This window comes from Prosopis cineraria, unplaced genomic scaffold, assembly GCF_029017545.1.
Source record: "Prosopis cineraria cultivar Desert tree isolate PC_DT_omini unplaced genomic scaffold, ASM2901754v1 PC8, whole genome shotgun sequence".
NCBI lineage: Eukaryota > Viridiplantae > Streptophyta > Magnoliopsida > Fabales > Fabaceae > Prosopis > Prosopis cineraria.
The window spans coordinates 27116332-27129710 of NW_026555339.1; the positions used below are offsets into that span (position 1 = coordinate 27116332).

Below are 13379 nucleotides of genomic sequence, written 5' to 3' on the forward strand. Positions count from 1 at the left end.
ATTTAGGAGCAAATTACCCTTAACATTAAAAGATTCCTCTCAACTTTAAGAGATATTTTATAATACAATTTTTTTTTCATTCTTTCGCATTAATGTGCATTTTTGGTCCCCAAGAGTCATTTCATTCTAAAAGCTCACCTAATTTTATTTTATTGATGGAGTGAAAGCCTAGAGATTGAGTCATCGATTAGGATGATCTAATGGAAGCAATTACAAGGATCATGTGATGATACGATGCTGAGTCTACTTGCTTTGGTAAAGGTCGTGGAGGCAGGAATCTTATTACATGTTTCTTTCCAAACGCAAGGCAACAATTATCTTCTACATCTGTCACCATATAAAGAAGAATTTTCTACCGTTAGGGAGAAAAAGAATTTTATTTTTTTAAAAAATAAACATCAATTAATACCTATGACTAAATAAGTTACACAATTTTTTTAATATAAGAAACTCATTAAAATGATATGAATTTTTATTTTTATAAAATATACAGATTTCTAATTAAATAAAAAGTTGAACCAGCTTCTACTACAATTTTAAGAGAAATATTTAGTTAAACCAAGTATACCATGTCATTTGTAATATATCTAATTAAAATACTTTAAATAATTTAAATAAAATTCCGTTGGACATTTCTTTAATTAATTTTATTTTTATAACAAAATGCATATTTTTTTTGTCTTTTCTTTCTCTATTATCATTAATATTATAATCAATTTATATTTAATGACATTTAAATATTATGTTTTTATTGAATAGATAACAAATGATGTAATATATTGAATCTATTTGAGTATTTTTTGTAATTTTAGTACTTTTTACCAAAATAACTTGTACTAAGACACCTATATATAGGCACTCAATTTACAATTTTATAGAGCACATTTTAATAAATAAATTTAAAAATAAATTAAATAATATATTTTAAAATAGAAAATTATAATTTTAGAAGTTCAATTTCTTTTCAAATTTGTCTGAATTTTTTTCCCTTTTTTAAACCAAGCATAAGCATGATAGAAGGCATAATCATTATTTTAATTTCTATGATAATTTATATTTATATTTTTATCAAATCTTGAGGCAGTCGCAAAATTTTAGTCTTAAAATTTAACAAATGACTCAATATTACTTATTTATTTGATATTATTGATTTAGTTATAAGTTTATATTCACTATAATATCATAAAATTTATTTATAATTGATACAATCAATTTGATTTTAAATATCTAATAGTATCATATATTACATATCTCCTGTATTATTGGACAAGTTTCCTTTTTTATATATATATATTTATTTAAGTATGTTAAATCTAATTAGGAATGATTATCTCAAAGATACTTTTTATTTTTTATACAAACTTATACTCAAGATCTTGTGCTTAAATAATTATAAATTATTTTTTTAAAACTAAGGACATATTTCTCCACAAGATTGGAATTCTTAATCTGTATTAAGCAAAATCGAGCCTCTTTTACTTTACATATTCATTTATTATGTTTATTAGTTTGTTATTAAATTGAAATCTAACAGATTTCTAAAACAAAAAAACATAACATTTACTGAAGGACACCGTTATTAGTTTACTTTGCCCAGAGATGGATATTGAAGTTACATTGGAACTCAAAAGTTGAGGAAAACAGAGAGGTAGGCCATCTTCTTGTACTGATTATGGACAGTGGCAGTTAAGATCTAAAGAATCAGTTTCTTCTTCATCAACTACCAACCCCTGTCCCTCCATTTCTTCTTCTTTGACTCCATAATTCAATCAAACCTCTTGCCTCCATGCTTCACTATGTCATATGTTACCCAAAGTCAAAACTTCAATCTTCATAATTTTCATCTGTTTCTGTCTTCTCAAATGCCTCCAACATCACCACAACCACCATGTCTGTGCTTATTTTCCATTTGATATGTTCCATTTCTGTCCTCTCCTTCCCCACAACAGCACTGGGTTCTTGTGCTTCGTTGTGCCCACACCAGTTTTTTCAACAAAGCAATCGGCGATTTGAACTCAAGACTGACAGGTTCTGGGTGTTCAGTGAGGAAGCTGATAGATGGATTGAAGTTCATCTTCCGTATGATCTAAAGCAGGCAAGTGGGGAAGATTGGGATGATGGTGATAAAAAAGGTGATGACAACGTTGGTCAAGTGTATGAGGTTTTGCCTCAGAGAAAAAGATTGTCTTTGACTAAACTGTCGGAGTCATCTGTGTGGGTGACTGGTGAGAGTGGGTCGATCTATGAGAGGTTTTGGAACGGACTTCAATGGGTGTTTGCTCCTCATGAGCTTCCAATACAAGCTGGACGCGCAATCGCCGTTTTTGTCATCAATCAGACCATCCTTGCTCTCTCAGAAGCAGGATTGCTATATCAGGTTTCAAGTATCACTTATGAAAGCCCCCCCCCCCTACTTTTTAAGTTTGGATGAAGGGTTACAAGTTCGATCATCTTCTTCTGCCGAAAAATTTCAGAAATCTGTGGGGCTTGTTCTTGCTGTCAATCTTTTTTACTGTATTTTGTGTCTTGGTGCTCATTTTCCTATGCATGCATGGTTAATTGTTGCCCATTTAAAAGGGGTTTCGTATAATTAATTCTGGAGGACTAAATCCACAGCCTAGTTCTTGAATGATGTACTTTCTGAAGATTTAGCCTTTTAATTTAGAGCTTAGTCGCTTTAATTTGTTAATTTGCAATATTTAGCCCCCCATCAATAATAAAATCTATATCAAGCCACCCCATTTTTAAAGATATGTCTATTTTATCATACAGTTCTCTCAGAAGAACCTCCCCTGGTTTGCTGTGTATGCTAGCTCCTGCATCTGTCAACCTTCTGTTACATAAAATTTCCAGAATCATTTTCCCAAATTTGTGGACGTTGCTTACAGATCGTCGCTACATAGCTTAATTGAACTCTGCCCCCAAAAATAGACAAAGATCAATAGTTATATTTGCAAGTGTTTTAGTATCAAAGGATTGGGTTCTGCGTCTCTTAGCTTATAATGTATGACTTGTATCATGTTTGCATATATAATTATAAGCCGCGTGATTGAGATCATTTGCAAATATTTAGTGCAAAGCATCAAGTCTATAACCCACCATAAAGATGATTGATTGTAGATATGGATTGGTAGAATGCAATCTAGATGGTCTCGAATATATGTTATCGGATGTATGGCACCGTGTGAATTCTGGTTATCTGGTTTATGTTTGTTAGCAGATGCAAGTGCAACTTAGTGAAAGCTCAGAAACAGTGTGGGCTGAACTCACACCTGCACTGAATCACATCACTGATAGAGATGCAGAACAAAATCATCTGGTATTAATGAAGTCTGGCGTTGTTTCACAAGATGGACAGTAAGCATACATAGAGTTCCACGTTATAGTTTCCGACTTAACAGAAAAAACAAGCACTTATTTGAATCCTGTTATCACTTAAACCTATTGAGTTCTCTCGGTAACTCTCTTTATATGGTTGCATTGTGCAACAGGAGAGCTTATTTCTGCACTCAGGGTGGAATGCTGATAGAACTTGCTGGTATAGATCCTCCAAGGTAAAACTCAAGCATAGGCTCAAATATTATTAAAGCTTTCACAAGCTCATCCAAGTTTATATACCACAAAGTTCTTCCTCTTGTCTTTGGGCGACTTCAAATTTCCTATTGTTTAACAAGTGGTTTTCAAGGTGTTACTAATTTAACTCCTTTTTATATATATAGAACAGATGGATAAGTCATGGCCAACCAGCTGGAGCAAATGTTGCAGCGATAGCTGATGCCGCTTCTACTAGAGCAGTTGTATATACCATTAGGTGGGTAACTCTTTCGAGTGAAAAATCAAATCTCAATGTTAGTAGTCATTTCTTATCAGGAAGATCTGCTGGCAACCATCTTCCAGATGGCCTCTCTTAGTAGGCCTTGGATCTACCATGATCCATTCACTGAAGTGCCAAACACTGGTATGGTTATGGAACTAAAAACGGATCGGTGCATATCTTAGTGCCTTGGCCAAAAGTTTAGATCAACCTACGCTCATTACTGTTGTTTAAAGAGGAAAGAAAAGGAAATCAAATCTCAAATGTCAAAATTGATGAAAACCTAAAAAAGTTGCTAAAAGTTACTCCGTCCGGTCCTAAATATAAGGGATTTTTTGTGCACACTTAAGAAGGTCCAAAATATAAGGGAATGTCTGATAGTATGGTGCATTTATGTCTTTTTTCCCCTAAAACAACCCTCATTTAATCCGGTTCATCAAATTGTCTAGAAGTTAAACCACTATTAAATTAGGGGCACTTTTGGAACAAGCTATGCAATTTGTGAAAAATGAAATAATTTCAACTTATTTTCTTAAAAGTTGTGAAGTAGTTATTGTCTCTTATATTTAGGACTGGAGGCGAGTAATGTTTCTTCCTAGCATCATACTTCACCTACTTGTTTTTAATAAGAATCAGACAGCATTCTTCATCTTTTAAATACTAACCAAAAAAAAAAAAAGAAAAACTAACATGTGGCGGTGCAGTTCCTCTGGAGATCTTTATGAATATGACAGAAATTCAAAGCCATCATGGAAGAGGCACATATGGCAAGGAATAGCAAAAGTTGCACCTTTGATTCCATCGAAAGGCTGCACTTCAAATGGATTGATGGGTGCTTACTCAGAATCTCTCTTTCTTTTAACCAAGGTACTGTAACTTAGGTATTTCATAACTACTGCTATCATTTATAAGAAAGAGTGTATATGATTTATTTGAGCAACTTATCACAAAATAATAAAAGTATTAAAAATAATTTTCTTAATTATTGGACTCGTCAAAGGAAGAAGTAAACAAGGTACGACAAGATTATCGAAGTTGCTAGTACAATGAACAATAGCAAATATCCAATTTGGTACTTGAAAATAGACTTCCTTACCATTTAGTCCTTGAGTTATTCCTCACAGTAATTTGCTTGTTGTGTATGTTAAGTCAGTCCCTCAAATTAAAGCATACATTTTGGTCCGACAGATGAACTAATGTGAAGTGAGTTGCAAACTTTAAGGGACTAACTTGTGCAAGGAATAAACTAGAACTAAATTGTTGAGATATCTCTTTCAGGTGCCAAATTTTGCATTTTCCCTTAATTAAATTGGAAATTTTTCATAGGAAAATGGATTTTTTAAACTAATTGATCATAAATATGTCTGAAAAACTGTAATTGCCAAAAATATCACAATTAACATTAGAACTTCTCATTAGTAAGGGGTTATGTACGTAATTGTTACTCAATTGGAATATATGCATTGCTCTCTTAAAAGTGTTTCACAAATATACAGGCAGGAACTTTGGTGGAGAGAAGATTACAGCAGAGGAAGTGGAAATGGGTAGTCCATGGAAGCCCCAAACATCAAAATTTGACATCTATAACACCAGCTTTACAAGATGAATCAAGTGATCAAACATCCATTTCTTTATTCTTCAGTACATCATCTGGGTCTGTTTTTGAATATCGTGTTCAGAAAGAATCAGGCAAGTCCTAATCATACTATGTTTATTTTCCACAAATTGTAATATCGATTCTTGCTAGGTTTTTATTTAATGGTAGCGGTATTTAGAGCATGTGAACTCAAGATCAAGGTTAATTTGCTCTTCACTGTGGTTTTAGTTATCAATATGAAGGAGTACTTGTGAGGCTTCATTTAAAAAAGTTTCTGGTAGTTTGATAACGAAAAGCTAAGACTGTCAAGTGAGTAGGTTACTCCTGAATTATAAAATGCTATTTATGGATGACCTGAGTATCATCCAGTCTGTCCTCAAACTGAATGATCAGTATAACTTAGTGTGAGCTAGCAATGTCACTGAATGATTGTCTACTTATTTCTAACTATCACATTTTATGGTAGTCACATTCATTTATAATCTTTCAAGATTGAAATTTTGAAATATCTTAATAAAAAGTTTTGAAAGTAAATTATTTCCTCTCTGGTTCTACACATCAAAGATTCAACCTGCTAAAAATTACTTGTCTCTGCAGTATAAGTTATTTCACTGACACTCATATATGAAGAATGGATTACACATGAAAAAAAGCCAAGGGGCCGTTTGACACCAAATGAAAAGGAATGTAATGGAAAAATAATGATTTTGTGAATTAAAAATTGCCCATATTTTTAAAAAGTAAGGAGAGAGAGAGAGAGAGAGAGAGGGATGAAACTGTTTTTGAAACTAGAGGGATCAAAAATAATTTTTGAGAATGAAAAAAAAAACAAAAGAAATTAAAGATCAAAGATAGATATTAGTAACGATCGCAAACAATGATATATCTATGTATATACACCACTAAGAGGATGAGAAAGAAAATTCTTCGCCATCCTCTAAACAAATGTGCCCTAAGATATTTCATAATATTTCCGTCTGATTCAGCATGCTTGTGGTCCACTTAGTTTCATAAAAGTTGGACCCATCTGTATCCAAAACCATTCAATTTCAGTCCTCTATCACATGACTATCCAAAACTTTAACAATCTGCTAATTTTGACATGTGATTTAATAGTGATGGTGGATAAACAAATTATAATTGATGTTTGAATATTTGAAAGTCAAAACTTTTATATTTAAACTTTAGAGGTCTCAATCAAAACATCAGACATTCATTGATTATGAACATGATCACACAGGTACAGCTCAAAATAGTGAATTTCCAGGATCATGGGTGAATCATGTGCACCCTGTTCATGCAAAAGCAGCAAGAGGTATAGCAGGCTTACAATTACAAGTTGGAAGAATACTGTTTCTTCTGGATGATGGTAGACTTGGAGAACTACATCTTCTAGGACTAGGAGGAGAAATCTCAGGTCCAACTATACCTCAAAATACTCGAAGGAAAGTGGCAACTTCAAAATATGTATGGTCCATATTAGACGTGCCAGAGAGTGAAGGATGGAATGCAGAGTATTGTACTCAAGAACGTGGTCCCAGAAATTGTATTACTGGTATAAAGGATGAGTCAAAGAAATCAGGGATAACTTCAGCAACAGGTACTGCTGAGTTCATAGAACCAGAAATTTGGATTTTTTTTCCCCCTTATAATTCAGTTTACTCCCTTTAGTCCAAAATATAAGCCTTTTCTTCTAGCTAATCTTGGTCCAAAATATAAACAACTTAGTAGCTGTAGAATTTTTTTCCTATCTAACACATTGTATTTATTAACTTGGATTCTTGGGTGAATTTATGACCTTCTCACTCATTATTGGTAATTGGGACCAACGGCAAAAAGGGAAAACCATATGTATTTTCATGAAAACAAGGATTTTATTTGTATGTGGATTATTGTTGAAAGCTGCTTATATTTTGGATTAGAGGGAATATAACTTAATCCTTGTACTTTAAATTTGTAATCAAATCCTGATAATTCTAAATACTTTTTAATCTCTATAACTATTTCTCAATTGCTGTACGTTAATTGAATTCTATCTATATGAACAATCATATGCTATATTTTTAGTAATCCTATATCTGTATTACTTAGGCCAACTCACCAAAGTCACTTAAAATAGGTTGCATGTCATACCTATGAACTACTTCACTCGATGTCTGTGTTTAAAGTGGCAAATGTTAGCCACAGCAGTAATCTCAACAATATGCTAGCAAAAGCTTAACCATACTATGTTAAAATCTTTTAAAGTTGCAAGAATTTTCAACTGCAAAGTTTCAAACAACTGGGATCCTATGATGCTATTGCCTATTGCTTTTTCCTCTTTTAATGATGAATTCTAAGTAACTTTTTCTATCACACACACACACACGCACACTCTCTCTCTCTCTCTCTATTAATTATTGATTATGTAAAGTTTTATGTTGAACTTACCTTCTTGACACTTAATCTTGCTAGTTTGACAACCATAACAGGTAGGAGAAAGCACAGCCAGGCACAAGAGTATTACTTGTCTCCAGGCACAATAGGTGCTGGTGGAGAGCTGACAAAATCTTCAGTAGAGAACAATTTTCCGGTTGATGGGTGGATTGTTAGTAACTTCCGGCTGAGATTGATGTATGAAGGTAAATCAATTTTCCTCCTAACAGGTGGTGGCTTGATATTTGAATACATTTGCGTAGAGGACGTATGGATATGGTTAAGACACGAGAGCTCTACAACTATGAAAGGTATATTAGGGAACTATAATGGAAGCTTATTCATGGTTGATACACATGGGAGCTTGCTTCTTAGAGAAAGGAATGGCTATGAACTATCATGGAAGAATTGCAGTGCTATGAGGAAAGGAACAAGTATTGTAGCAGGTCAACCATGGGATGGAATGCCAGGCAAAGCTATTAAAGTCACAGCTCAAGATGCACTCTTCTTTGTCTCCAAGAAAGGAACGTTACTGCAGTTTGTGGTAAGTAAGGAACTAGTTTGTGTTTTGAAAGTGGTTTTGACCAAAGCGATATAAAGTTGCAGAATATCCACTAAAATCATGGGGGAATGACATTTAAGTCCCAAATGGGTCATTTTATTCAAGTAAATTCCCAACAAATTTTAAGATGTAAAGTAAGTCTCTTGGGTCTTTAACTGGTATTTTCATATAATATAATTTGTTCTCAATTTTAAAATCAGGAAAATTGGGAAAACAAATTGAAAATTCAACTAGATAAAATTGCAAATTTGGGAGACGTAGTCGCAGAACATCAAAATATTAAATTTGGGAGACAAATTTACAATTTCGTTGGCTTTAATTTGTAACTCACTTTTCTTAGTTTATTAGGGAATGCAAATATTAATGATTAAATTTGAAAAATAACATGTCATTATTTGAATGCTTTTAGGAGTTTGTAACTTTTTCTGATATTTGCAATTTTGTCTTGTTGAATTTACAACTCATTTTCCCATTTTTAAAATTTGGGACATATTGTATTATATGAAAATACTAGTTAAAAACCTAAGGAACCTATTTTATATTTTACAATTTGTTGGAACTTTACTTAAATAAATTGATCCCCTTGGTATTTAAGTGTCATTCCTCCTAACATCATCTTCTGTGGGAGACTTTATTGTGCTCTTCCATCCAAAATCTCATTTGTTGGCATGATCCAGGTAGCTGGGAGAGGGGCTTGATCTAAATGACATACTCCCTCCGGTCCCTTTTTTTTTTTTTTGAAATATAAGGAGTAGATTCCAACGATAATAGATAATATCTCCCTTGAGGTGTTGCTTCTAGTCCTTAATATAAGACGAAGTAAGATTAATTAATGCATTTTTCTAATTTTTCCCTTTATTTATTATCATTTGAATTCTTAAGCAATAATCTATTATAGTCATTAATTACAAATAAAGGTAAAATTGGGAAGTTTTATATATATATATATATATATATATATTTATTACAGTTTCATGATTATAACTAACACTTTTTAATAAGCACGAAGTTTGTTAATTCCATCTTATATAAGGACCCGAAAAAGTATTCTATCAACATATGTAATGTATTGCACAGCCATTAGATCAAGCCCTTCTCTCAATTGTCGAATCAAGCCACTCTGACGTAACTGACAGGTGACACATTGTCGAAAGAGGCAATGCAGATCTTCTTAGCATGATTTGACTGAAAACTTATATTCCACACTGAATCTAGTTCCCTAGAATGTTCAAACATCAAACTTAGTAAGAGAAGGTATGCGTGACATGTAATTATCTTGCAAATTATGGACAGGTTTCAATGAGGAAGTTTAAATGGAAGGATTGCAGAAAGCCTGCAAACACCAAAGTTGCAAGCATTGTAGACCAGGGATTGTTGAGAGAAAACATTGTGTTTGTCGCCGGAAGAAACGGTCGCTTGTATCAGTACAACAAAGTAACTGATATATGGCATGAGCATTACCAGTCTCAGCATTTGATTCTCTCAAATTTCCTTGGAACAGCCATAAGACCTTCATCAACAACACTGTCTGGTTCTCTCTTCATGCTTTCAAGAGAAGGTGGGCTTGTTGAATATCACTGGAATTCATGGCATGGCTGGAATTGGGTGGAACATGGAACACCCTATAAGGATGTGACTCTGGTAGGTTCACCGGGGCCTTGCTTCGACGGTAATCAGTTATTTTTGATTGGTTCAGATGGGAAAGTGTACCTTAGATACAAGGATAAAACAAACACATGGAAGTGGAAAGATTTTGGTTTTCCAGTGATGGAAAGTAAAATGCTTCAAGATCAAAGACAGCAAGTTTGCAGCCATGAAGATTCTATATTAGGCTTCAACGAGGACCAAGACAATTGTGGTGACTGCAACATTAAATGTGACCCCAAGGTAAATCTCTCTCTCTCTCTCTCTCTATATATATATATATATATATTATACAGTTACACTCTCTCCGTCTCAAATTATAAAATACTTTTGAAAGAAATTTAATGTATTAAATTAAAGATACTTTGACAAAAATAAAATTTCATTAATGATGCTTTTCCAATATTACCTTTTCCATTATATTTTTGCTTTAATATTATTTCATACATAAAGTATTAAATTGAGTGCATTTTTTGGAAATTTATATTTTTGTTTTTTAAAAAAATTAAAATTGTAAAGTATATTTAATGAATGCTATTGGTATATGTGATTTTGTCTAAAAATATTTTATAATTTGGGAAAAAAAAGAGTAACTAATCAAATAATAAATTACATAAGCCTCTTATCATTTTTCTTAAGCTACTTGAACTTCATTTTTATTTCTAAAATATAAACTCTACTTCCATTTAAACTTTCCCCCCATTGAACAGATCATCATTAACTTTTTAATATGGTTTACTTTGTCTAAAATATATAGTTTTCTCTTATCAGGTTTATTATCTTGAATTATTCAATTCAAAGATTATATCTTAATTTATATGAATTTAGATTAACAGAGAGATTTTAATAAAAATCTAAAAATACGCGAAAGTGTAACACAAAATTCTGATACATTTATTTCGTCATATTGGCTATATTATGAAAGTATATATATTATTCCATTGAGCTAAAGTCTACTGGAAAAAAATGAATAATTAGAATATTAAAGTGTAACAAAAAATCAAAAATATCTTTCAATTTTAGATTTAAGTTTAAGCATTGAATCTCAGTTGAAATTTACTATAAGTATCTACATGGTCTTGAATGTTGGCATTTTCACGTCAATCAACCACTAGTCTTTGAATGTTAATGATGTATGAAGTAGAACTGTTTTTTTTTTTTAATTAAAAGATAATATTTTCATTTCAGTGCAAAAATTTAGTAAATATTTGTTACATTTAAAGTTTATACATTAAATGTATATTTTGAGTTAGAATGAACTACAATTTATTTTGAATCTGATCCATCACAGGTGGCATCAACAAGGCCAATTCCATTTTCCAACAGATCGGTTATATTTGAGTTGCGAGATGGCAGGGTAAGTAACTAAAATCAAATTGATTTTCAATTATCTTAAGAAAATTACAATAATTTTTTTGTTAAAAAAATTACAATATAATTAACAAATAGGATGGATTTTTCTTTTTTGGGCCCTCAGACAAAGTGATTTCGATATGAATTTCTTTTCAATGTTTTTTTTTTTTAAGAAATCACACGAACACCTAATTACTTTGAATTGTGTTTAAGGCCATTGAGTAGAGATAAAGATAAAAGAGAGGATAATTATAATGAAAGAATTAAATCTAGGGAGAATATCAAGGAAGAATTCTTGAAATAATTTACTGGGTAAATCGGATTCTTGTTAAAATAATATCTTACTAGGGTTCTAGATAGGTTGAATACCCTTGTTTATTTTGTTCTATTTTCTAAGAAAATGCTTGCTCCACCAACCATTATTTTTATTAATGAAGGGTAAATTGGTAAAAAAAAAAGCGTGACTACTTTTTCATTGAAATTCTAAAGTGATAAATTTGTTAGAACATAATCAGGACTCTAAATTATAAGGTATTGGAATGAATGAAATATAAACAAAATCTCAAGAATTACAAGGCATAAATAATGTGATTCACCTTAAATTCTATATAAACTCACAAGCACTTTATACTCATGAAAAAGTCTAGATCTCATTCCAATTTCCAAGCTAGTGAGTTACTCATTTTAGTCTTTATTACGTGGCGTCTTCTAGAAAAAATTTTGGTGATTAATATGAATCATATACAGGGTTATTAATTAACATTTTTCAATTTTACCCCTGGAAAATTATTAAAAGGATATTTTAATCATAATCTAGTGTTTCTATATTTCTCTTTGAATATTGAGCTTCTCTCTATAGAAGCAAAGTTATATTTTTTAATTTTAATATAAATTTAATGAGTTAACTACCCTTATTTAGTTCCGATGAGGTGATTGGAACTCACTTATAACAAAAATATGAGAGATTATTAATTAGTAAAGATATATTTATGACACCTGGAAATAATTGCAGTTGGCAGAAATTGAGCTTGCAGAGAATAGAGAATGGGAATGGTCCCGCGTTATTGGCACTCCAACCAGTTCATGCCTTCAAAATTATTGGGCCACTCTTGCTTCATAGCTTGATAGCTAACCACATGTATATTTAATTAAAAATTAATATATAATTTGAACCTTAAATTATAAGATTAGCAGCAATTTGAACCTTAAATTTTTTTAAAGGTATATTTTGAACCTTAAACAATTAAAGTTGAGATAATTTCACTCTTACCATTAAATTTCAACAAACATCTGTTAGTTTTTTAAAAATTAGAGCCTAATGTGTGATTTTTATCAAATTTTACTCTCCCTCTCTCTTCTACTCTCATTTGAAAAAAATTGCACATTAGGCCTTATTTTGATGGATGTTTGTTGAAATTTAATGGTAGGGGGGGCAAAATTACTTCAATATTAATTGTTTAGAATTAATAATGTACTTTTTAAAAGTTTAAGGTTCAAATAACCTTGGACCTATAATTTAGGGTTTAAATTATATATTAATTCTTTAATTAATTGATTGATTGATTATATATTTTAATGTACATTTAATTTTGTACTTTTAGGTTAGCTAGAACGAAGAATAGTTACTTGTATGAAAATATGGCTTGCTGAAGAAATAGCATCGATGTAAATTATTGAGCTACAGGTCTCATAAAATGTATCTATGTAAATGTCTTGATATTTTATTCAACATTAGAAGTATAATGTTAATAACTCGTCAATACTAAATAAACATATTGGTTTTTAAAAATTGACAACTTATTTTTTGAATATTGATGAGACATATTTGAATATTAATAAATAATTGTTTGGGTATTAATAACAATTCGTTGAGAACTGACAATGGCTCATGGAAATTATTGCAGGCAAAACTTGTAATATGTATATATGTATGTATGTATGTATTATTTTGTTTTGCATAACATTAAAAATTTGTCAATATTCAAGGAACATAT

At 31.4% G+C, this 13379-nt stretch overlaps 1 protein-coding gene across 2 annotated transcripts; it reads left to right on the top strand.

The window, feature by feature from the left end:
• The first annotated feature begins 1620 nt into the window (after nt 1-1620).
• On the top strand, nt 1621-13114 carry LOC129319007 (uncharacterized). 2 transcript variants are annotated; one of them, XM_054964040.1, is made up of 11 exons: nt 1621-2377; nt 3218-3357; nt 3492-3554; nt 3725-3811; nt 4519-4681; nt 5311-5503; nt 6652-7011; nt 7883-8370; nt 9682-10275; nt 11324-11389; nt 12398-13114. In XM_054964040.1, the coding sequence occupies exons 1-11, from the start codon at nt 1889-1891 to the stop codon at nt 12503-12505; spliced, it is 2751 nt and encodes a 916-aa protein (XP_054820015.1). In that variant the 5' UTR covers nt 1621-1888; the 3' UTR covers nt 12506-13114. The 2 variants fall into 2 exon arrangements, with proteins under 2 accessions (XP_054820015.1, XP_054820016.1); XM_054964041.1 differs by having other exon boundaries at nt 3221-3357.
• The last annotated feature ends 265 nt before the right edge of the window (nt 13115-13379 follow it).

Excerpts from the sequence above, each read along its gene's own strand:
- LOC129319007 (XM_054964040.1), top strand. The coding sequence starts at position 1,889 with ATGTCTGTGCTTATTTTCCATTTGATATGTTCCATTTCTGTCCTCTCC. Across the intron at positions 4,682-5,310 it reads CTCTCTTTCTTTTAACCAAG|GCAGGAACTTTGGTGGAGAG; the intron begins GTACTGTAACTT and ends ACAAATATACAG. Across the intron at positions 5,504-6,651 it reads TCGTGTTCAGAAAGAATCAG|GTACAGCTCAAAATAGTGAA; the intron begins GCAAGTCCTAAT and ends ATGATCACACAG.